The sequence below is a fragment of the Tetranychus urticae genome, chromosome 2 (assembly GCF_039701765.1).
Source record: "Tetranychus urticae isolate SD_2017Ah chromosome 2, NJAU_TeUrti_SD_1.0, whole genome shotgun sequence".
Taxonomy (NCBI): Eukaryota; Metazoa; Arthropoda; class Arachnida; order Trombidiformes; family Tetranychidae; genus Tetranychus; species Tetranychus urticae.
The window spans coordinates 19,683,150-19,706,201 of NC_142959.1; the positions used below are offsets into that span (position 1 = coordinate 19,683,150).

The following is a 23,052-nucleotide window of genomic DNA, read 5'->3' on the forward strand; positions in this document are numbered from 1 at the left end:
ATTTTCCAAAGCAACCTCAGCCTGCTTTTATACTGATTCACTGAATTTTAAAGTTGTTTATCAGTTCTTGTCAACGAGAGTTCTATGCCTCTTTGAAGTAAGAGAAGGAGAAGGAGAGAAAGAGAAAAGTAAGCAAAAAAGAAAGAGGAGAGACAGAAAGAGATGATGAGAACAGAAAGGCGGAGATGATAATAATTTTTCCTCAAAAACAGAGAGATGAACGAAAAGGTAAAAAAACATTAATCCAACGGTTAGGTCAGTTCATTCGGAGAGAAACGAAGATCTGGTCTGACAAGAATCATCATCCTCTTTCTCTCTCCTTCTCACATTATCATTCAATGTCTTGGCCGGCTCACTTGAAATCTCAAGGTAAATTGCATCAAATGTCAGTTACCCCTTGTTTACAATTTTGCTTCGGAATTTTTTATCCTCCTCCTTCTCATCTCATTTCTCATTAAAATCATCTTCATCACTTTCTCCTCTTCTTGACCCACTCCTATGACCTTTTTCAATGCATAACCAAGGGCCTAACCGGTTTTTTTTATTTTTCAAACCAAATTCATCTGATCACAAACACTCTTTAACAAAATGATTATTATTATTAAGTCACTAACTTTTCCATTTGATCACATCACTTGATCACAAAGCTTCGACAGGCTCAAACATATCCATCTTTATCATGAAAGACGGACTTCTCTCCCTCTCTTTCAGTCGTCCTAAATTAAGCTAAATCATTACGTACGATTATTTCTTAGCTGTTTCTTACTCTTCACTTTTAAACATTATCAGTTCTTATCTTAATCCGTATTTCAACCTTTCTCAGTTCAAATAGTAAATTAATCACGAGAAGTTTGGTGCAACTGTCCAAGGTTAGTCAGAGATATTTTCCAATGTTGTAACTCTTTAAACATTGTAACAAATTGAAATTATTTCGTAATGCTCATTGATATTATGATAAATCAATGGAGCAAGAAAAGCAGTTTTTGTTCTGTCATCAGAAACAATCAAGACGCTTTGGGTTCAGACTTTTTTTGTCTAGCAAGTTCATTAACAGTTGCTTGTAATCAAGTGTGATACGCAATAACAGGCGATAACTGCACAAACAACAACAGAATCTTCTCTAAATTGTAAACAATTCATAACCTGTTACATAGTAATTACGGTGTTATTACTATCTTTTAAGGAGTTTTGTTTACGTCTATTTTGGATTGAGAAACTTGAACATCAACAACATCTCAAGTATTGTAATAGATGTTGAAACAGGATGAAGGGTTGATTATTTTGTTTACCTTTTTTCAACTCAACCAAAACTTATTAACCCCTTCTTCACATGATTCGGGTTTTAAGACTTTTCCCATATTTCAGATTGGTGCAAATGATGATGCTGGTAATACTTTTACTTTCCAAAAACATCATTTGATTTCAACTAGGCTTTGAATTTTATCCTTGTTTACTTCCAATTTTTGGGTCATCGGGCTTCTTCAAGAAATAGCTCCAAGTCCTTTGAGGATCTGAAAAACAAAAATACCATTTACGGTTACAATGTTGTCTTGAAATAGTGTTAGCTGGATTCATGATAAGTCCATATGAATATAAACAAAAATAACATCCAACAGAGGAACCAACTTTAAATTGCTGTGATAAATGTACTTAAATTATGATAGTTTGATTAGATAGACTATTTCATAATAATCTTTACACATTCATATAAATAACATTTATGTAAATGTAACGTAATCTGATTAAGATGTTATTTTTGCATCATATGGCCAATGTTTCTATGCAAAAAAATGGATTTGATATTCATCTCGAGACTTGCAGATTCAAACTGACAATTCAGACTGATTTCTGTAAAACCATCACGTGATATTGGATTATGCTAATCTAGTCTATTAGTGGACATTTGATCACCACAGTTATAATGAGTCGTTTTATTCAAATCTTTCCCAGTGAAATTGGTAGCTTTGTGCATGAATAAACGTTCCAGGTTATATTGGATTAACCGTTCGAGCAATGACAACAGTATTACCATTATTATTTAACGATTGTTATTTACCTCGATTATTTTAATAAAAGATAATTTGCCTTTGAGGCGATTTAAAGTTGAATGAACTCAACACGTTAAATGGTCAAGCGATAATCTTCCATATATTACAACTTTTCCTTTTTACTTCTTTTCCACTCAATATTCTCCTTTTCGTTCTCCTTCTTCATCTTCATCTTCTTCTTTTAACCGGAAAGATTTATCCAATTCGCTGATTGCTGCTGATTATTATATATTCCAGTTGATCCGCATCTGAAAGACAAAAAAGTAAGTAAATAAACCAAACAATCACAATGAGTTTACTATAAAGTGAACGGTTAGTGTAAATGTATATATACATGCAAACATTCATACTGTCAGGTTTATTTTATTAAATTATAAGAAAATTCGTACGACCATCAATCTAACTATCATTTGACAAAAAGTTTGAGTCTTAAAATGCATACATATATATATACATATATCAACAAGAAAAGTAAAAGTATTAAATTGTGTAAAACTTACCTGTAACAAACCAGTAGAAACTTTTCAATTTGTCCCAATACAGGTAAAGTTGAAAGAATAAGGCGAAAAGAGGAATCATTGATGAATCACAGAATCAAGAGTTCATCCGTTCATTGTCCTAATTGCAGGATGACGATCCCTCACAATCACACTAATTCATTTTAAATCATAACGATTATCATCTTTCATTTTCAAACGGTCAAAAGGGTGCAAATTATTTAAAAAACAAACTCTTCCTGTCACCATCTTTTGCATTTTATAATAACCATTGTCTTTTTTAACTTTCCCTCTCTTTTAACGTTATTCATCGGTTTATTTTAACCAACGGTTTTTGTTCAGTCATTAGTGATGTTCGATATGAGTATTTTTTATATATCGATATTTTTGATATTGAGGGCTATAATATCGATATATCAAAAAATATCAAAAAAACTTTTTTACATTGAAATTTGACTCATTTGATTTGCTGAAATGTTTTTGTCACGCAGAGTTGCAAAGTCACATGTTCTTAGCCTTAATTCAATTATCAATTCAACATTTCTAGCTGTAAAACACAAATATTTTCAAGACGAGAAAGATTGCTCATGAAAAAATTGGACGCATTAATGTCCAAAGGTGCAACTTTAACCATTTTTTCAATTTTTTTATATCGATACCATATCGTAACTCATATTGATATTTTCTTGTGAAAAAATATCGATATATATCGGTTGTTTCGATAAATCAGCACATCACTATCAGTCATGCTTTTCATTTAAATTGTTTCAATTCACCTAGGATTTATCTTTAATTGATTTTATTGAATTCCAATTTCACTTATTAGGGTTTAAAGTGTTATAATTGTTTATTGCGAAATGATAATATCTTGATCAAATGGTTCGATAAAATTGAAAAAGCCTTCAACGACCTTCATCTTTTTTATGATCATTTTGAGTCTTCACTTTCACTTTCTCTTCTCTCTTCACTTATTCACTCCGACAAGAGTTCATTAAACATTGAGTAAGGTAAGACGTTTTTAATTCATTAATCAATTAACTTACTGTATTAAATTGTGATTGAATGGTTTGTCTGTCTTATAAAGGCTTAAATATTTATCCAATTTCAAATGGATTACTTACAGTGTTTAAGAAAGGAAAGTAATAGCCATTAATCAATTCTGTTTGAGGATAAAACACCATTTTTCTTTCATTATCAACATTACCATTATTATTGGTATTATTCCTTTCAATAATGTTAATTTCTAATCTTGTGATGTTACATTTACCTTTTAATATTAATTATTTTTCCCTGTGATCTATAAATATATTCTTTAACCCTAAATAATTTTAACCCATAATTTAGCCATCCGTTTGTAATTGTCTATTCATCTGTGCGTGTATCTCATCTATTAATTCATAGTCCTAATAGCTTTAGATAACATGATTTGTCCACTAATCTGTATATTAAAAATTACTTTGCCATAGATTAGCAATTCTTTGTAGATTTGTAAAACACGGAAGATTTCAATTAGCTTATAACTATTATTTTAATCCATTTTTTCTACATGTGTGCATCTGGTATTGCTCTGTTCGTTAATGCATAGTATCGTCTCAACCGCTTAATTTTTGACAGTTAAATTGTTACAGAAAACGTGATTCATAACGATGTTTTAATGTCACATGGAAAATTGTTGAAACGTGCTTACAATAATAATAAATAGTGAATGATTCCAAATGCACCCTTAACCTTGATCATCAGATTTTATCAAAACTTTTTCACTTGTATAATTCTTTCAATCTGATAATAAGCATCATAATCATAATCATAAGTTGATGCCAATAAACGTGAATTATTAAAAAACCCAGTAAATAACCTTTAAATAGCAATCGAAAAGCCTAGTTACATCAACATACCAATCATCACAATTTAATGAACATACTTAGCAGTAAAAATCAGATTTAATCGAACTAATATCTTTTTTTTTTCTTTCAGGCTAATGGGTATATTTTACAGTTGAGTGGAAGCTCTATGAGATAATATTACGACAGTCTGGTGTGATACTGAATCATGATTGACCAATATTAGAGCCTTGTCCACATGTTTCGATCTCACGGGTGCTCAATCAATGGGGATTGGTATTTAACTCATGCATAGACTCATTTACGTTTGCTTTGATAGTGATTTCAGTTTCCAATAATCTTTATTCCATGTCGATCATATTTTATCTGATTAATTAGATTGATTAATGAGAATGTTTAAGAGAGAAAATTATTTTACGTGAAAAGGTCAGAAAGAGTTAAATCATTTTAAAACAGAAAAGTGAAAGTGTATTGATAAAAGGTAGAAAGTTGCGAAAAAAATTGAGAAATTCGATTGCGATGAACTCAATTGCATAAGCCTTGAAGAAGATCAACACTTAGATTAACTAACAGAATCTATTCTTTCCTTGAAATTGGAAAAAATCACTAATCAAGTAACAGTTTTAATTTGTGTTAAGGAGCCAAGTAAGGGAAACAAAAAAGTAATGATTCTTATTAATCTTAATTCTAATGGTAACTTTTATTTCTTCCATTAGATTATCCATTTCATATGATCAACAATCAAGGTAATCAAGTGAAGGGAAAAGTTAGAAGCTGAAAAGGAATCATTGAAAAAAAAAATTCTCTGACATCTTGGACAAAACAAGGTTATTAACAATTATTAGATCAATAATAATGGCAATGGATAGATCGTCGAACCCCATTTACCTTCACCTTACTATTTTTATCCGAAATTTGATGGCCCAGAAACAGATTAATAATCGCAGTTACATTGACCAAGGATGATGAAGCGTATACAAAATAATCAAAGCCAACAGATTAACGAAAGTTTCAATTGTAAATCGACTACAGGAGTTGTTTAACTGCAATGCTTTTTCATTTGGACAATGAAATGGAATACAAAATGGGAAAAATTTGACCCTCTGGAGAAAGTTCAATGTAATTTGATTTAATTGGCGAGACATGGATTAAGTGAAGCATACAAGTTTATACGATGAAAAGTTTGCCCTCTCTGTGAAGTTAATTAATTTGATGAACGAACGATAAATAGCCCCTGATTAAGGCAAAAAAACATCAAGGTTGTCGTCCTTTTTAAACAGAGGTTATTGCAAGTTAAAAGCAAAATACCTTTACCTATAGTTTATTCAGTGGTATGTAGGGATGAAAAAGTAAAAACATCAGATAAGTATTGAGTTACGGTTAATGATGTTCACAGGTTCAATACTTGATCAAGAACGATTAACCGATAAATCAAATTGTAATGCGAGTTTGGAGAAAGGACAGATGATCCATGATAACGAACTCAAATGTAATTATAATTTACGAACTAAAATTGGCCATTAGTTAGCGTAAAGCCTTAGTTAATTTTTACTATGTAAAGCGTATTTGTTTTTAAAAAAAATTTAAGAATCAAATTCATTGATTACATTGGAAGGTTAATTGTTGCTCTATGATTGTAATTTATATTGAATACATAATAAGAGGCTATCAAAATAAGTAAATGTTACATGGACATTGGAAGAGATATAAGATAGGAAGACAGTCTAATGATCAGATTGATGATTGTGAAATGAAGAAAAGTGAAAGTGACCAAAATGGCTGAAGGTATAGAGAGAGGATAAAGAAAGAAAGTAAAAAAGATTCAAGGTAAGCCAATTGGGTTTATTCAACCCTTGTTTACGATTTTTTCAAACCAAAATTGAATTTATTTGATTTTGTATTTTTTCTCAATGTCATAGGAACCGGTTTCTGTGTTCTCATCACTTTCACTGAAAATCATCACCAACACGATCTCTCACTCTCCCTTTCTCCTGATTATCTTCTTTCGTTTCAACCAAGACCTGCAACGGCAACATCTTTCACCTTATACAGTCTCTTAACCAACATGTTTATTGGATATTTGGATTCAACCTGTTGTAAGAGGTTATGTCCGCCATATTTTAGTCTCGAGATGATTCATTTCATTCCAGATCAATATCATAACAAAGAGTTACATCTACTGAACTTATACCACTGGACACACCATCGGAATATTTTGGTTAGTCTGTATTCTGGTTTGGTAGGACTGATATCCGATAGCAGAGATTATACGAATGATGGAAAAAGTTCAATGTATATGTTTATGAGCCATTAATAGTACTGTTAAGATATGGATGGCATCGAGTTTTTTTATAAACGATCACCTTGATTGGCTTTTGTGTCTGAATTTGGAATTGATTTTTATGTTATTTTTCCTCAACATTTCCTGTCTTTGCTTAACTATTCTATTATCCCTCCAATTAGATTAAGATTTAATTCTCTTCTATTTACCTTATCTAATTCTGCTTTACATTTTTCTCATCTAACAGGGTCAAGGTTATCATACCGAAGCTGAGCATTCATGAGTGATCGAATTATCGTTGCCTTCACAAGTTCATTTGATTTCTATTCTTGACCCATTTTGTTTATCCTCTTTGACCGTCGCGTAATCATTACTTTTTGTTCATAGTCTGGAATACTGTATTGTCAAATGAAAAGTGATTCAATAGGTCCTAATCTCACAATCAGGGAACTATACTGATGCTTAAGTGGGAATATTTTGGATTTGTGTTCACAAATGCATCCACGTATTTAGATTCAATTCACCAATTCAACCTTTAAATATACATGTGCCATATGAAAATTTGATTGTTAGCAATTCTTTACAATATGGATGTTGATGGTGCTTATATTTTCCTTGATGCTATATTTCCTGTATTTATTCACAATCATCTTCCGCATGAAAAAGTTAAACTTTAGTAAATCAAGATGGAGGGATTTCTTCCATTCTCAATCATAAATTTAATAAAGATTTATTAATTTTAAATATTTAAATTTTTTACCAACTGGATCCAAATTACCGAAGCTTTTGAATATCAATTTTGCCGATATGAGAAAACTTGAAATAAACTTGAAAGATCACCGAAAATGTTGTCGATAGTATTCGTTACTTATTTAAACCGCCAATTATACAAAATTGACTAACTCTCAAATCATCATTCGGTCAATATTAAGTGCGATTCGTAGTAAATAAACAAAGAGACATTAATTTTTGTCAATTCCAGTCAAATTTCACAAAAACTAAAGAGTCTCTAATTAGCTGCCTAATAAATGTATTTAAAGTTAAAGTATAACAGAATCCATAAATTCACATAATTTTATTAGTAATCATGCATTCGATACCAAAGTAGTCTAATGATCATCAATTGAACTGTTTTTGTACCAAAACAACAGCAATGAAATAAAATTTAACAAGGAATCAAATTAACGTTTGTACAATTATTTTTGTAAAATAAAGTGTCTTACACTGATTAAATTGCAATTATTCCCATTATTCAAACGGAAACAATAAAATATCAAACGGTTCATCTTACAAATTGGATTTAATCTGTCTATTTTCCTAGGAAAAACCCAAAACCCAAAATCTAAACAAAAACGCCAATGTCGATTAAAATCGACTCGATCAGTTCATTTGTAAATCAACTCAACATTGTGATTGTAAATATAGTTGATCCATCAATTTTTTGCTTTCCATCCATATTTACATGAACTTATTTTTTATCAATATGCCATCAACAAAAATCGCCATTATGCTAACTTTGATTGTCATCTTAATTGACCAGAAGGTGAATACAAACGAAATTGGGAGCCAGGCCATCCACCGTCAAAGTCGTTTTCTAATCCTTCCCGGGTCAGTTTATGTCAACAGCACCAATTGGTCCCCATTGGATGGTATAATGAAAACTTGGGGTAATTTGATAAACTGGAAAGTATCAACATTTGGTGCGATTAAAAATTGGGTTCGCAATTTGATATCAAAAACTCCCATTGATGTCAACTGTCTTAAAGAAGGTAAACCAGTCAATAATCAGTCGATGTTACACGATTTAAAATCAAAATTATTTAAAGATTGGAAGAAACAATCAACAACAACCGCAAATCAAGGTAAGATGATTGCAATAGATTTCAATTTTCCAAGCTAATTCAGTTAAACTTTTGATATAACATTGAAAAACAGAATCACACTTGAAAAAATAAGATTCGATTTACAACAGCATACCGTTTTTATGAGCCTCGGAGGATTAAAAATGAACAGTAAAATTTACTTAAATTTCTGAAAATTATCTTTTGATTGATTGAAATCCACCAATTTCTTCTACTTTTCTCACTATTCTTTTGTTCATTAGGTAATTCCGATGATCCGATGCCACAGACACTTCAACAGACATCAACTTCACCAACTACGTCAGCTAAATCAACTACTTCAAGCCCAACAAAATCGACTAATCTTCTTACACCGGCATCAACCCCAGCCTCAACCCCGGCATCAACACAAGCATCAACTACACCACCAACACCATCGACATCAACACCAGTAACGACACCAGCAGCAACTACACCAACACCATCGACACCACTAACACCATCGACATCAACAACACCAGCAACAACACAAGCATCAACTACGCCACCAACACCATCAACAACACCTGTAACGACACCAGCAGCAACTACACCAACACCATCGACATCAACAACACCAGTATCAACTACACCATCAACACCGCAACCAGCAACAGTTAATCCGGGAAACACTAATGAAACCTTAAATGAAATTTAGATAGTACTGAATATCAACGTAGATAGCTTGTTATAAAAATGGGAAAAGATTTCTTTGTTATATCTATTGATCTTACCATTAACTATTGGAAATACTTTTTATGCTTTTTAATGTCGTTTAATATTAAAATCATTCAGATTATTTGGACGATTTAACAAATAATCACTAAAAACAAATCTGTTTCACAGAATTTATTACAAATTGTCATTTATACCCCAGTATTGAATTGTTTTTAGATGCCGAAAAACTCTCACTCGAAATTGTTTTAAATGTTTTGATGTAGAGCCTCAAGTGATGATAATTCACAGATGCATCAAAAAACAATTCAAACCCTTACTCTTGAAAATGTTAGATATGTGAATTTCAATAAATGGCTTGATCGATTTTCGATAAATTATCTCACAATTGTGAAAAAGCTTTTGAAAATTGTGATATGACGTTTTCCATTAAAGGAGAAGTTTCCCAGATTATAATTGAGTTATTGTGAATTCTTATCATATGCTGTGGTTGGAATCTTTAGAGTTGCAAATTCAAATTGAAACAGGACTTTGTGAAAACTCAATTTCATTCTTTCCCTGACTTTTGCCTAAATTTTATGACGGTTATTCCAGGAATAGTTGACGCCACTTCTTTAGCCTAGCTGGGCTCAGCTAATATGGAGCTGCCATCTATTGTTATTGGAAAAATTTTATTTCTTGTAATCATAGTTATCTGAAAATGAGTTATTTTCACGGTGAACGTACAATAATACTGGATAATATATTAATTTTGCTTTTTTATGATAATTAATAGTTTAGAGCTCTTCAATCTTCAATCACAATTTGCTGAGAATCAAAACGCTCCTCTTGAACGGTAAAACTCGGCGTTTGCTTAAAAGAGCAAAACGGATCGATCATTGTCTTGACACAGCAGCAATCATCACAACTATCATCGAAATTTATCATTGGATGTTGAGAAGTTTAGAGAAAGCATCATCAGGTGTTGTATTGACAGGTGCTGCAGTTAAGAAAGGGTTGGTTGGATTCACAAACACGGGCTGTAGACAAAAGAAAAAAAAATAAGTTAAACAATCTGTTTTAAAGACAAACTGTATGGAGCAAACAGCAAGCTAAATCGATGAAAAATCAGTTTAAACCGAAAAGACTGCTTTTTAAGGCGTAATTATTTCAATGCCATTCATCATTTTTCATGATAATTCAACTACCAGCAAAAAACTATCACTAGTTTCCAATCAATAATGAAACCTAAAAAACAAACGATAAAAAGCTGTTTAATTGGATTAAATTGACGTTGATATAACTTTTACTTGACTTTTCAATGACAACAGCTAACTAATAATTAGTGGTAAATTAATCACTAGTGGGAGTGAAAGTCTGAAAAAATGTTTGATTCTTTGTCAGTAATTGTCGGGTCATTGAAAATTATTAGGCTGCAGTACGGAAAAATAATGATTTTAGAGAAATTTATAGCTGTTTGAATGTTTAAGCATTGCTTACTGGTTGCATTTGAGATTGTCCCAAAGTAACGCCAATTGGAGCAGGTGAAACGAAAAATGAGTTCTGAGTTGGTAGCGTTACTGGAATCTGATTATTAATTGATGGCAACCAAAGGTGATTATTTTGAAGTTGAGGTTGAGGTTGAGGTTGGGGTTGAGTAGAAAGTTGAGAATGAGGGAGACCAAAATTTTGTCCGAACAGATTATTACTGTTACTCTGATTGATCGTTGATTGAAGAGGATTTATATAAGTATTACAGCTTTCATAAAGCTTCATAATTGTTTCCTTATCCAATTTTTTATCCTGACTTGTTGGTGCTTTTTGATTGAAAAAATCTTTCTCCTCATCTGCAATACTGTTGCTTGAATTGGAAAGATCAGTTTTTTGCGTTCCACTAGAGTTTAAATCGTTATTGGATGTCATCGGAGCGGATACAAATGCTTCAAATGGATCATCGTCATTATTAACCAAGGTAGATGTTGTATTGACTTGATTATTACCATTGGATTTACTGTTACTACTACCAACATCAAGTCCTAATAGATCAACTGAGTGTTTCTTTGATTGATCCGAAACAATTTTCTCTACACTAATCGCACTTGTTGAAGTCAAAGTTGAATGTGGTCTTGGAACTGGAGTTGTCTGAAAAAAAACAAAACAAAAATAGTGTTAACTAACAGTTTATAGCTGTTTTAATTCATTAAGCTGCGTGCCTAATGAGATCAAGTTTCTGTTTGTCAAACTTTAGAGTTAGATGGAATAGATGATAAGTGAGTCAGCGTTAATTACTAAACGTTAGTTAACCGTGGTTAAGTCAAAAGATAGTTAAAGTTTGCGAGAGGAGCTGCAAGAATTGAATAAGTAAAAGAATGAAGCAAGAATCAGGGGAAGGTTAATCACCGGTATAAGATGATGACGATAACAATGATGTTGGCAAATTTTCTTCAATCATTTATAGATACAGGTCATTGATTGAACAGCCATGGAAGTGATTGGAATTTCTTACCTACTAAGAACTAGTACCTAAGTTTATTCATTAAAATGGGAATTAAGTTATAAATATATTCAGGTTTAAATACTTTTACTTTCTGATTTTAAAATATCACCAGAATCAAGTAATGTTTATATTTAAGCACTTATTTGATATGAATATGTTTAAATAACTTCTGGCTGACTCCTCTCGCAGGACCGTTTCATTCCGATTTTTAAGAACTTTTGAATAAAGATAAAGTTGATCATCTACTCCTTTCTGTCCCTTTGTTTGACAATAATTGGTTATGTATTGATTTGACAATTTACCTGAACATCTACCGGAGACCCGTTAGGCTGAATTTTAGGAAGTCGGATTTTCTTTTTTTCCTTCTCTTTACGACGTTCTTCTTCTATATCAAACTGGAATATTTATGTTCAAAAGGTTGACGTAAGTATAAGATAAAGATATAGAAGGAAAGAAAGATGGAAAACAGAAATAAGGCAAAAAGAGGTTGAAAAGGTGAATTAAAGGGAGTGTAAAAAAAGATAGTAGACATGTATTAAGTGTTTGATTCAATCATCATTTGTGACTGATAATGATGAAGGGGAGAGACAAGAGTCATAACATGCAAAAAGATCGATAAAGTTCTCCAAGGAAATTTGTTATGTATGCTGGGATAGAGGTTTGGTTGTGACAGGCTAGTATTGAGATTATTTGAAACACAAGTAATTCTTACAGCAGGTTGAGGAGTTGGTGGTTGAACCCATTCCTTGGCAATGTATTTTTTCTGCTCATATTTAGCTCTAACGAAAGCTTCAAGTGATGAATCAGTTTGTGGCCTTCTGAAATTATCTGGAAGGTTGGCTTCGTACACTGCTCTGGCCTTGCTGTTACCCATTTGTTGAAGGTAACCGACTTGTTCAGGTGTCCAAGCATCCAGATTAACAGATTTAACTTTGGAAATATGTACACCTAGATTTCGATGTATACCAGCACATCGAATACACAGAAATATTCCTAAATTCCAAGAAGCCCATCGTGGACCTGAAGGGAGGAAAGGCAATTGAAAAATAGACGTGAAAATAGTGAAAGAGGAAGTGAATAAGAATCATAAAAGATAGTCTAACGATAGCGAAACAGCTTGGTGGTAAGAGGTAAGGGGGAAGTTGATGACAAGATAAAATCAGATAACAGTTACTTGACAATGACCATATTTCTTGTCACAATGAGTTCAATAGTGAAATATGTCATCATATGGTGGCTGAGAGACTATTACAAGACTGAAACATAGGTTAAAGGGTAAAGATGAGGCAATGTAAAAGATAAAGTGAGAGAAAATAGACAAATTTCTGACAAACCTTTAGCATCACAATCAACACAATATTTATTATCCTCGTCTTTAAGAAGATCATTTAAAATCTGCTGACACTTTTCTTGGACCATTTTTAATTTCTCCTTCTCCGCCTTCAAAGTTGCCATGGTTTAAAATGAAAAGAAAATTAAACAACGATTAAATTAAAAGATCAAAAGATGATAACAATGTAACGGTTTTTCAAAAAATAACAATTAAAATCAACTAATTGAAAGATGAATAATGAAAGATTGAATGAAAATGGTTACAGACATCACAGTACCAAGAATCCGAATATCCGATCAAAATTCCTTTTCCAAAATCCAATCTCAACGCCATCTATTATCACAGCTACAGACTAAAAGCTTATAATTTTTTGAACGAAAAAACTTGCAATCAAAAAATTAAATTAAATTTTTAATTGCCATAAGTTATTAGTGAATGGAAGCAATAGTTTATTTTTCCATGTAAATTTGAAATTTGCAATTTTATTAAAACCATCATTTCCCTGAAAACTGTGAATCATGTGGAAAGCAGGTCAACTGGTTAATTCATTGGAAACGAAAAATTTAACCCAAATTAAGAAAGTTGAACGATTTGAATGCATCCTCACGATTATTTAGCAGTTTGAAGATTCCAATTAATAAATAAGATAAGAATAATTGTTTCATCAATTGCGAAACTCGCAATTCAATCCCACAGATAAATAGTAATATTTAAATATAACAGGATATGGGAATCAATTGTTTACTCAACCTCAACAAGCATCTAATATTTCCACTGAAATATTGACCGATTGATAAAATTATATAATTTCGCTTATTGACATGAACTTATAATCTCTACCATTTATATCTAAACTAAATTGTTGACAACAGTGATAATGTCAATTACGAACACACAATCACGTCAACTGCTTCAACATTACAACCGGATTTAATTTACGCTGTACCACTTGTTGTAAAATAACAATATTATCAGGACCATCATGAGCCAAATCAGTAAATCAATATGGAAGATTATAAATCGTAATAAGCTTCCATTGCGAAATCATGAAATCATCTAATCAATTAAAAGAGGGAAAAAGAGATCATTAGTTGGATGCATAAAAAATTAACCATTAAAACAAACCAATTTCATCAGTGGCACTCACTAAGTTCATTCAGGGATACAAGAACTCGCAGACAATTGAAATATAACTAGACTTGAAAACAATTAGATGTAAACATTATGCGCCAATTTCCAGCTAATGATTAAACATGTTAAAAAGAAATAATCTGTTCCCAGTGATGATAAACTGTAGACCATGGTTGTATGAAATTTCCTATGAATTGGCTTGATCCAGAAAATGAGGCAAACCAAACGAAGAACCAAACGCAAAGCGAACAAATAAATTTTGAAAACAACATTATCATAATAATATCGGTTCTAATTTATATTGGTTTCCATCGGCTTCCATCTTTTTTTTCCTGGTCAACTTCAAAGTTTTGGGTGATTTGTGTGAGCATTCACTTCTGGTTCTGGTACCAAGAAAAACTGAAATAGACTAAACAAAAGCATGAATTAGTATAAGGTATATAAGGTATGAAGATGGTAATATTTTGGCAATGAGTTGGTTAAAAAAAACAAAGAAAAAAAGCCAAATTTGAAAAGCCAAAGGGAAGAGGAAGGCAAAGTCTAATGATGGACTTCGTGGAACAATAAAAAACGGATGAATGAGCCTCAAATTGTTAATCCGGTCACTGAACTCAATGATGATTATTGATTACAATTTTTAATGAAAACAATTTACAGTTTAACCCTGTGCATTCAATTTCTGTATCTTCATTTTTACCCTTTCAATCCCTGCCTCATCCAATTCTGAATAAACCACAGAGATTGATTCCACTGTCAGTCAGATTGTCAATTTTACAATGTGTCATCAAAATCAGGTTCACAATCATCTTACCTTAAGCTAGTAACCCCGTTTCAGTTTCAAGAGCAGCTTTAATTGAAGGTGGGCAGAGATGAAAAGATGAAGATAATGTAAAGATACGGAATAAAGAGGCAAGATAATTTGGAGCCTTTCACTAGGCGGAGAAAGTGAGCAAAAACAAGATGAGAAGAAGATAAGAAATCTCTCTTTTTTTCTCTCTTTCTCTCTCTCAAAAAAACTGAATAAGAAGATGAAACTTTTTTTGAAATCAAATAATAACAAAGAATCATAACAATAATAAATAACATTCACTTGTTTGTTCATCTTTTTGTGGTCATAACACATTTTTAAATTGTTTAGTTTCATCCAATTTTCACACAATTTTTGCTCATTAAACCTTTCATCAAACCTTTACTGTTGATCAACTGAAACTTTAACCGGGAAAATTTCATTCATCATTATCGCCATCCTCATCAGCAATAACAGTTTACATCTAATCATGTTTACAGTAAAAATGTTTCTCATGCTAATCTCAACTTGTATTGTTACAGTTAAGTCAACTGTTATCAATAATTCATTAGGACCAACCAATGAAATGTCTTCAAATGGCAGATCAAACAACGAGACAACCCTTGATTATCAACATCAGCCCAACAATTCAAATCAATTTATCATGGAATCAAGAGAAAGGTAAGCCTTTTGCTTCTCATGCTAATTATAATTTTGTTTCATCGTCACTTTAATCATTACCTTGAAAGTGCAAATGTAAACTCATTAATGAAAAATGTTAATTTTGGTTATAAAAATTCTGTAAATTACTATTCATTTATCATCTTTAATTGAAACTTCAACTCTTTCATTCATTTCGTTATTTATTAGGAAACGCAAAGAACGACTTGCATTGATTAAATCGCAAATTTTATCGCAACTCAATCGTCGAGTAAATAATGGAAATGTTGATAATCAGGATTGTTCATTGACAACTAATGAGCGTAATATTTTGAATGAAATATTTGTCATTATAAAGAAAACACCTGAAGGAACAATTGATGTTGATCAATTTACAACCAATCCAATCATAATTGATAAACTTCAAGGTTTACGATCAAATTGTAAGTAATTCATGAAAATTATTCAATTCTTAAAGTGTAAATTAAACAGTTAGTCGACTGGTATTCAATTTAAAACAGCAATATGATGAACATTTAGGAAACCAATGAATTTGAATGAAATCGGTGAAAGTCTCTTGAATAGTTGTTTGAAGTAAACTCATTTTTATCAAAATATTTGTGATATTAACTTCGATCATTTGATTTAAGCTTAATAATTTTATGTAAATTAATTAGGGCCAATGGATATTCAATTATGGACAGCAGTTATAAATGAAATAATCAAATTATCTTTTAGTCAATATCTCTTGGATTTTACTTTATGCTGAATGTATTTAATGTTGAAAAATAAGTTTACCATTGTTAAGATCATTTCAATGAATTTTGCCCAAAAAACTCAGATTGATGAATGAAATCAGGATTAACCTGACTGTTATACTTAACATAAGCGCACCTAACTCTTTTTAATCATTAATTTCGTTGACCTGAAGACATTTCTATGGTAGCATTTGTGATGGAAAACATCAGTCAAATTGACTTTAGGATAGGCAAAGTATCAAAATTTCAGACAGATAATTAAAGTTAATTAATAAGGCCTCCTAAACACCCTGGGCCCAAAATTGAATAACAAGAAGCGTCTTATCTGTGAATCTTGTACTCTCCTATGTAAACCATTTGGGAGGTAAACTGTCACAAATTAATGTTATTTTAAACTTGATACACTTAACTGGTAAAAACACATCAAGTATACTTAAACATCAAGTGTTTCGGAGGATCGGGTGTTTATTGCAACCATTTTGGGTCAGAAAAGGTTGAAATAATTGCAATAAAAAAAGAAGAGAAAAAAACAAAAATGGAAATCACTTGATTATAGATGAAAATGGAAATTCCCGCCACTCAGAGAATTTACTTTTCTTTTTTGCTGTTAACCATCATTAATATTGCCATGAGTTATCTGTATTCCGAGTACACCAGAACGATAAGTTGTAAGGTTTAAAATGTAGAAAATAATTTTACTTTTTACTCACCAATTCACCACGCGCTGTAATTTTCGCTTTCGGGTTTTGGTTTTGGGTTTTTTTGCTTTGGGTTTGACCGATTAATTAATCTTTAACCGAAAAAGTACTGAGTAGTCATTCTAGATTAACAAGCTCTTAATCCAAGGTGATTAAACTCTAGAACCTAAGGAAGGTTGAATAAGAGAGAAATATGAAAATAAATGTTATAATTGATATAAGTTGATGAGAACAATGAAATACCTTGAATTGTTGAATTAGATCATTAGACACATGATGTCAATTGGTTGATAACAATGATTTAGATGGTTTAGCTTGTTACATTCAAGCTATTGGTGATGGTAAAAGACAAGAAATTGTCATAGATGTTGAAGATGGTTGAAAATAAACCGCAATAGACTCATGAGTCAACACTAATGGGCGCCAAGTTGTCACCATAATCTCAACTGGTAACTACCAAAGAGAAACAATGTGAATTTTAGTCCACTATTTTAATCACAATTCACTTAATTTGAATAGAAATGGACATTATTTAGTAATTTTCTCTATTATCAATGTTTCACAAAATATTGAATTGAATAATTATGTGACACATAGTTTAGGTGATTTGGATGAAAGCTAAGGTAATGACACTAGATGTAGACAGAGAAAAGGGTAAATAGAGGGAAAAATAAAAGAGGGAAAAAATGAAGGGCGGAGAAAGAGAGTGTTAGAAGAAAGTTGAGCAAAAAAATGATAAGAAAGTTCATTTTCTTGTTGTTCAAGTACGAGATTACCCTTTCATATTTTTGTTTTTTGTTTCATTATCTTACAGCCTTTTAGATTTCAGTTTTTATTTCTTTTTCTTGGTTTCCATTTCGATTGTCTATTTATTTACACTGAGTAACTCTTTGGTTATCAAAGTCATGATATCTATTGTGTCATTTAAATTAAATCCCATTTTTGTTTTCTGTTATATTTCCTTAGCTTGGATTTGTGTTAAAAATGCTCTTTCTGCTTCAGCTGGACGTCAGCTTAATCCGTTAAATTCAACCATTTTGTCTCGCTCTTTCTTATTTCCATCAATAAACTCATCATCAACATCAACATCATCATCAACTTTATCATCCAATTCATCGTCATCATCCATTATTGGACATCACCTCTTTGACCAGTCTGGTTTATCAAATAAAAGTCTAATTGACTATCAAAATGACAATGCAACCCAACAACACATTCTTGAACAGAGACAAAGGTTTGTTTCAACTATTTGAACTTTCTTTGATTATTTACTGGATTTTGTATAAACATGTGAAGGAGAAAAAAGCGCAATTCTGATCCTCCATCTGTTTAGTCTACATTATAAGATAAACCCAGACAGTTTAACCTCAAATTGGTAGATCAACAACATTGCTGTTGAGTCTAACACATATTTACAATGTTGAATTAATTATTTTTGTTCTTCTTCTTTTTACATCAGGAGACGCCAAGAGAGACTTATTTACATACAAAATCAAATATTATCTCGCCTTGGTCTAACCCAGCGAGCTAATGAAACGGTTCCTCCTTGTAAGCTAACCGACGAAGAGCGAGCTCTAATTAACCAATTATTCACCAAATCAACTTCATCATCCATAACAGCGAGTAATGCCAATCAAATATCAAATGCAGTTTTCACCAAAATCCAAGGTTTCTATCCTTCATGTAAACTTGACCTGACCTCAATGGATCCAAATCGACTCAACAATTCCCTCTCATCATGATTTACACAAGTCTTTAAACCTTTTCTGTCAAAATTTGCTTCATTGCCTTGTTTTTTTACTTACATGCACTCACTTAAAATTATTTCAAACTACCTTTTTTAACAATTATTAACTGATTTTAGCTATGCATCAATTCATGAAATGTATTATCATAATCTCGAGATCCATTGAACTATTAAATTTTTTCACATTTTGTACATAATCTTATCATAGTTGTACATTTCAACAGTTTACTAGTTTCAAATGATGGACTTACTGAATACACCTAACCTTTGGATCCGGACACACCAAAAAATGATGTTTATACATTTCCATTCGTTTACCTTCAACAACCTTATGATAAATCTTGATTTTTATTTACTCTGATTACAAACTTGGTATTGATTACGATAAAAAAGGAAAGTTTGAGAAGCGAAAATCGCAAATGACTTTGATTTAATGGAACTGACAGCAACAACTACGGAACACGGAATCCACCTGATAAACATCTTAAATCTTCCTCACTTTTTGATTATCAATTATCAGGTTGAAACCTCCCAATCAACATGCACATGATTAACTTGATTAGCAGAAAGTAATCATCAATTGACTTCTCTAAGGCCTCAAGTTAAGGCCTCACTCTTTGCATCAACAAACAGAGAAGCGGAAGCTTTTCATTTCAACTTACAACAACATATTTCTTACATAGTAAGTTATTATTTCAAGGGGTTTTATCGTCAATTGTAATTGTCTAATCAAGCTGATTTTAGTAAATTTATTTCCTGGAGGAAAGTGTTATTAAAAGCGTTGCCCTCTTCATCTGAAATATGCGTCTATGACTACAGCGAATCTAACCACAAAACCAATTGCCTCTCCGGTAATAAATACATTTACATTAATGGACCAAGAAAATGAGGTACAAAAATCTTTATATACTTGTCAACATGGGATGATTGTGATTAATTACTTTATTTATGATATCAGAGTAGACATCGGATCATTCAAAGAATACTTAAATTGTGACTAAATGTGTAAACAAGTGTAATTTAATCAAAAACAACCTGTGACAACTGTTAAGGTCAATTGAAAAATCAAATAAAAAACGGAAATTTCAATTAAATTGTTTCGTTTAAAATCAAAATGTTTCAATGTGAACAAAACAAAAATCAAAACAAAATCAACGGAAGTTGACAAGTTGAACCCTGAAATTTGCAGACTGTTATGAATTTCAATTGAAATCAATCAATCCGAGCCAGTTTAATTGCCTTCCAGACAGAAACTAACGTCAAATTATGCTAAAATAATGAAAATGCTACATCAAACCATTAATTCAACTAATCAACACACATTTAAATTCACAGAAAAAAACAAACTTATCAATAATTGGTTCCGTTGGTAATTTACCATCCGTTATTGATCTATTTAATCAACGCAAACCATTTCAAGGTCTCAACTGTGAGCTCAACTTGAAAGATCCTTCAACTTCTGTTGTTATTCAACGGATAAACTGAATAAACATACATCATATTATTAATACTACACATAAAGTGGGGTTTAATAAGAAGAATGATGATGCTTTTAGTAACCACAAGACACGAAAGTTCACCAATCAATCTAGGTACAAAACCAGAATAAAACCCAAGTAATCCTTCATTATTAACAATATCTTTGATTGCAGAGAAAGGAAAATCATAAACCGTTTCTTTTCCAACAAAAGATGCGAAATTGCGAATCAACAGAACATGGAAAGGATAAGATGCTACAAGTGCACCAGTTATACACAGTCCATCTCTAGTTAGCTCGTCAAAGCTACTTGAAAAGTCAATGGGAACATTTTGTCTTCGTCCATCTTTATGCAGTTTTATAATTAAATTGGGTGCTGGTTGATATTCAGTTGTAGTCACCTCGGCACTATCCTCGGATAAATCAATTTGACCACTTTTAACATTTCAATCGTTCACCAATCTTATGGAGTAACTGATGATGGAGCAGATTCTTCATCAATTGACTCAACTAATCCCGATTTTGCTGAAGAACAAGCATTTCTCCAGCTTTTCGGATGTAAAGATCCAGATGAAGCAGCAACTTGTGGACAACTTATTGAGTCTCGAGGGTTTGAGTACGAGGCTCATTATGTGACTACAGAAGATGGTTATATCCTTCAAAATTTCCGTATCATCATTCGTTATGCAAGAGAATCGGGAAGAGATCTAAAGCCCGTCTTACTACTGCACGGCCTATTCAATTTATGTTCAAATTGGTTGATGAACTCACCAGGTGGACATATAAAGCGGTGGATAAATGGCCATCCACAAAATGATACTTCGAACTCAGTTGCTTTCTTATTGGCCAACTTGGGTTTCGATTCTTGGTTGATCAACGTTCGAGGAACATCTTATTCAACCAATCACACACATCTTGATCCTGGAGGTAACGAACCGTGTTTATAAAATAAGTACAATACAACACCATCAATCTTTCTTCTCAGATCCCGAGTTTTGGAATTTCACTTTCTACGAAATAGCAATTTACGATGTTACAGCAACAGTTGAACACATCAAGAAGGTAACTGGATTTGGTAAGTATACCTCAGAATGCAGTAAATGAACATCTTCAGAAACTTTCGATTAACTTGGGATAATTTTTTAAAATATTTGATGCTTCTTTTGTGTAGCCAAAAATGAAGTTTTCCTTAAAATTAAATTCCAGTAAACTTTATCATTTTTGCTTCAATTTTGGTGAGTTTTACAAGCATCATTTACGAAGTTATCATTATGATGCGATGTTCAACAACTTTGTATACTGATGGGTCTGGACAATGGACCTTCACCATCTTCTTTGGCTACAGCTTATGGTGCAATCACTGTTTTTTGTCACAACAAAATGGCACTTCCATTATGTGAAATGTATCTGCAATCATTTGATGACTACAACCCAAAGGAACAAAATCTTTCAAGAACCAGTGTATACTTGAGTCAACATGATCGAACCTCCAACAAGAACTATGTCCATTTGTACCAATCTGTTGAAAGAGATCCCCTGAGTTACTTTGATCATGGAAAAGATGAAAATATCAATCTATACGGATCTGCTGAGCCTCCTGAGTTTCCATATTACAATATTGATCCAGAAAAATTGGTATTAATAAGTGCATTAAATGATAACACGGCCGATGTTCAGAAAGATGTTCAAAAGTTTAGGAATTCACTTTGTGGTAAGAATCACGAAATTTGACCGGATAAGGCAATGAATAATCAAACCTTTCCATTTCATCCACAGACAGGCCTTGTGCTGATCACATAATAACAGATCCTTCATTTAATCATCTAGATTTTGTACAGTCATACAGACCCAAGCATACAAATATTTTGGCAGCGTCGTGGTTGAACTAATTGAACATTGTGTCGATAACATTTAATCTATAAACTCTGAACTCAATCATTAAAACTCTTGAATCTATCAAGTCAGAAATAAAACGACTGAAATTATTTCCATAAAGATTTTTGGTTAGACAAGTAAAGCACCAGTTTTTCATAGCTATCTTGAGAGACACTTAAAATTGATCGATCAGAAAGGATAATAGATTACTCATACTTGTCGGTGGGTACATTTTCAAAGGGCATTTGAGGTGGTTCTCGTTTGCCATATCGTACTAAGTTTTCAACCATTCCATAGTCGTAAAGACGAGCTTGATCATAGTTCATGGTTTGTAAAAAGTGAAGTAAATCTTTGATTGAAGTTTTGTCTATTTGACTCAAGTAAACGGGTATTCGAGTAAAGTTGAGCTGACCATCATCAGGACCCAATGCAAGACCCATCAGGTTGCTGCACAAGTAATAGTTAGATGGGGAACTGCAAAGTACTGTTAGGATAGAGTCAAATGTTGCTAGTCGAGGTGGCAAGGAAAGTCGATTCAATATGTGCAATGGACGATAGAATATGACTTCGCGAGGAAACAAAGTCACAAGTCCTTTGGTATTTCCAAGGTAAGCAATTGGAGCAGCCATTATGACCAAATCGTAATTTTGTGAATAAGATGGATCAAGCGATAGTTTAATAAAGGTTTGAAGAGTTCCTCGAGAATAGCCAAGAAGAACAATTTTTTCTGTCATAATCGGAATTAAGTACGAGTTTGGAAAAAAGAGTCAGATTATTAGTAATAAAATAATTCCATGTGACTCGGAAAAATACTTAACTTTTCAAACTATCAAAGTCAATCATCTCAATTCCATCAAACAAGATGAGAATCGGTGTTTCTCTTTTCAA

The 23,052-nt window shown here is 32.2% G+C and overlaps 5 protein-coding genes and 2 long non-coding RNA genes across 11 annotated transcripts; 4 read left to right on the plus strand and 3 right to left on the minus strand.

The window, feature by feature from the left end:
- The first annotated feature begins 3,285 nt into the window (after positions 1 to 3,285).
- On the plus strand, positions 3,286 to 5,638 carry LOC107370901 (uncharacterized). Its single transcript, XR_003083880.2, has 3 exons — positions 3,286 to 3,552; positions 4,520 to 5,031; positions 5,103 to 5,638. It is a non-coding gene; the product is annotated as an uncharacterized LOC107370901 (long non-coding RNA).
- A 2,426-nt stretch (positions 5,639 to 8,064) lies between these two features.
- LOC107370887 (uncharacterized) lies at positions 8,065 to 9,676 on the plus strand. Of its 2 annotated transcripts, XM_015938849.3 has the most exons (3): positions 8,065 to 8,529; positions 8,603 to 8,679; positions 8,772 to 9,381. In XM_015938849.3, the coding sequence occupies exons 2-3, from the start codon at positions 8,652 to 8,654 to the stop codon at positions 9,203 to 9,205; spliced, it is 462 nt and encodes a 153-aa protein (XP_015794335.2). In that variant the 5' UTR covers positions 8,065 to 8,529; positions 8,603 to 8,651; the 3' UTR covers positions 9,206 to 9,381. The 2 variants fall into 2 exon arrangements, with proteins under 2 accessions (XP_015794335.2, XP_015794334.2); XM_015938848.3 differs by lacking the exon at positions 8,603 to 8,679 and having other exon boundaries at positions 8,772 to 9,676.
- Positions 9,677 to 9,876: 200 nt separating this feature from the next.
- On the minus strand, positions 9,877 to 13,272 carry LOC107370870 (stromal membrane-associated protein 1). Of its 2 annotated transcripts, XM_015938828.3 has the most exons (5): positions 13,033 to 13,272; positions 12,411 to 12,718; positions 12,001 to 12,093; positions 10,702 to 11,343; positions 9,877 to 10,241 (listed from the first exon to the last, which is right to left on the minus strand). In XM_015938828.3, exons 1-5 carry the CDS (start codon positions 13,151 to 13,153, stop codon positions 10,146 to 10,148), a joined length of 1,260 nt encoding a protein of 419 aa, XP_015794314.1. In that variant the 5' UTR covers positions 13,154 to 13,272; the 3' UTR covers positions 9,877 to 10,145. The 2 variants fall into 2 exon arrangements, with proteins under 2 accessions (XP_015794314.1, XP_015794315.1); XM_015938829.3 differs by lacking the exon at positions 12,001 to 12,093.
- A 149-nt stretch (positions 13,273 to 13,421) lies between these two features.
- Positions 13,422 to 17,740, minus strand: LOC107370904 (uncharacterized). 3 transcript variants are annotated; one of them, XR_016199123.1, is made up of 5 exons: positions 17,309 to 17,696; positions 17,078 to 17,231; positions 16,914 to 17,004; positions 14,179 to 14,561; positions 13,422 to 14,087 (listed from the first exon to the last, which is right to left on the minus strand). It is a non-coding gene; the product is annotated as an uncharacterized LOC107370904 (long non-coding RNA). The 3 variants fall into 3 exon arrangements; XR_016199122.1 differs by having other exon boundaries at positions 14,179 to 14,571; XR_001570709.3 differs by lacking the exon at positions 16,914 to 17,004 and having other exon boundaries at positions 14,179 to 14,571; positions 17,309 to 17,740.
- Positions 15,219 to 19,009, plus strand: LOC107370879 (uncharacterized). Its single transcript, XM_015938841.3, has 4 exons — positions 15,219 to 15,630; positions 15,820 to 16,052; positions 18,032 to 18,299; positions 18,525 to 19,009. Exons 1-4 carry the CDS (start codon positions 15,440 to 15,442, stop codon positions 18,805 to 18,807), a joined length of 975 nt encoding a protein of 324 aa, XP_015794327.2. The 5' UTR covers positions 15,219 to 15,439; the 3' UTR covers positions 18,808 to 19,009.
- Positions 19,010 to 21,582: 2,573 nt separating this feature from the next.
- On the plus strand, positions 21,583 to 22,191 carry LOC149094085 (lipase member K-like). The gene is made up of 2 exons (XM_089268234.1): positions 21,583 to 22,000; positions 22,066 to 22,191. Exons 1-2 carry the CDS (start codon positions 21,592 to 21,594, stop codon positions 22,176 to 22,178), a joined length of 522 nt encoding a protein of 173 aa, XP_089124360.1. The 5' UTR covers positions 21,583 to 21,591; the 3' UTR covers positions 22,179 to 22,191.
- A 116-nt stretch (positions 22,192 to 22,307) lies between these two features.
- Positions 22,308 to 22,930, minus strand: LOC149094086 (gastric triacylglycerol lipase-like). Its single transcript, XM_089268233.1, has one exon. The coding sequence runs from the start codon at positions 22,896 to 22,898 to the stop codon at positions 22,371 to 22,373; it is 528 nt and encodes a 175-aa protein (XP_089124359.1). The 5' UTR covers positions 22,899 to 22,930; the 3' UTR covers positions 22,308 to 22,370.
- Positions 22,931 to 23,052: the final 122 nt, after the last annotated feature.

What these genes read in the sequence shown, in the direction of transcription:
- LOC107370887 (XM_015938848.3), top strand. Translation starts at nt 8,130, where the DNA reads ATGAACTTATTTTTTATCAATATGCCATCAACAAAAATCGCCATTATG. An exon ending in AACAACAACCGCAAATCAAG is followed by an intron (nt 8,530 to 8,771) that starts GTAAGATGATTG and finishes TTTGTTCATTAG; the next exon opens with GTAATTCCGATGATCCGATG.
- LOC107370870 (XM_015938828.3), bottom strand. Translation starts at nt 13,153, where the DNA reads ATGGCAACTTTGAAGGCGGAGAAGGAGAAATTAAAAATGGTCCAAGAA. An exon ending in GGTCTCCGGTAGATGTTCAG is followed by an intron (nt 11,344 to 12,000) that starts GTAAATTGTCAA and finishes GTTTTTTTTCAG; the next exon opens with ACAACTCCAGTTCCAAGACC. An exon ending in GACAATCTCAAATGCAACCA is followed by an intron (nt 10,242 to 10,701) that starts GTAAGCAATGCT and finishes TTTTGTCTACAG; the next exon opens with CCCGTGTTTGTGAATCCAAC.
- LOC149094086 (XM_089268233.1), bottom strand. Translation starts at nt 22,898, where the DNA reads ATGACAGAAAAAATTGTTCTTCTTGGCTATTCTCGAGGAACTCTTCAA.
- LOC107370879 (XM_015938841.3), top strand. Translation starts at nt 15,440, where the DNA reads ATGTTTACAGTAAAAATGTTTCTCATGCTAATCTCAACTTGTATTGTT. An exon ending in TCAAGGTTTACGATCAAATT is followed by an intron (nt 16,053 to 18,031) that starts GTAAGTAATTCA and finishes ATATTTCCTTAG; the next exon opens with CTTGGATTTGTGTTAAAAAT. An exon ending in ATTCTTGAACAGAGACAAAG is followed by an intron (nt 18,300 to 18,524) that starts GTTTGTTTCAAC and finishes TTTTTACATCAG; the next exon opens with GAGACGCCAAGAGAGACTTA.
- LOC149094085 (XM_089268234.1), top strand. Translation starts at nt 21,592, where the DNA reads ATGGGTCTGGACAATGGACCTTCACCATCTTCTTTGGCTACAGCTTAT. An exon ending in GTTTAGGAATTCACTTTGTG is followed by an intron (nt 22,001 to 22,065) that starts GTAAGAATCACG and finishes TTTCATCCACAG; the next exon opens with ACAGGCCTTGTGCTGATCAC.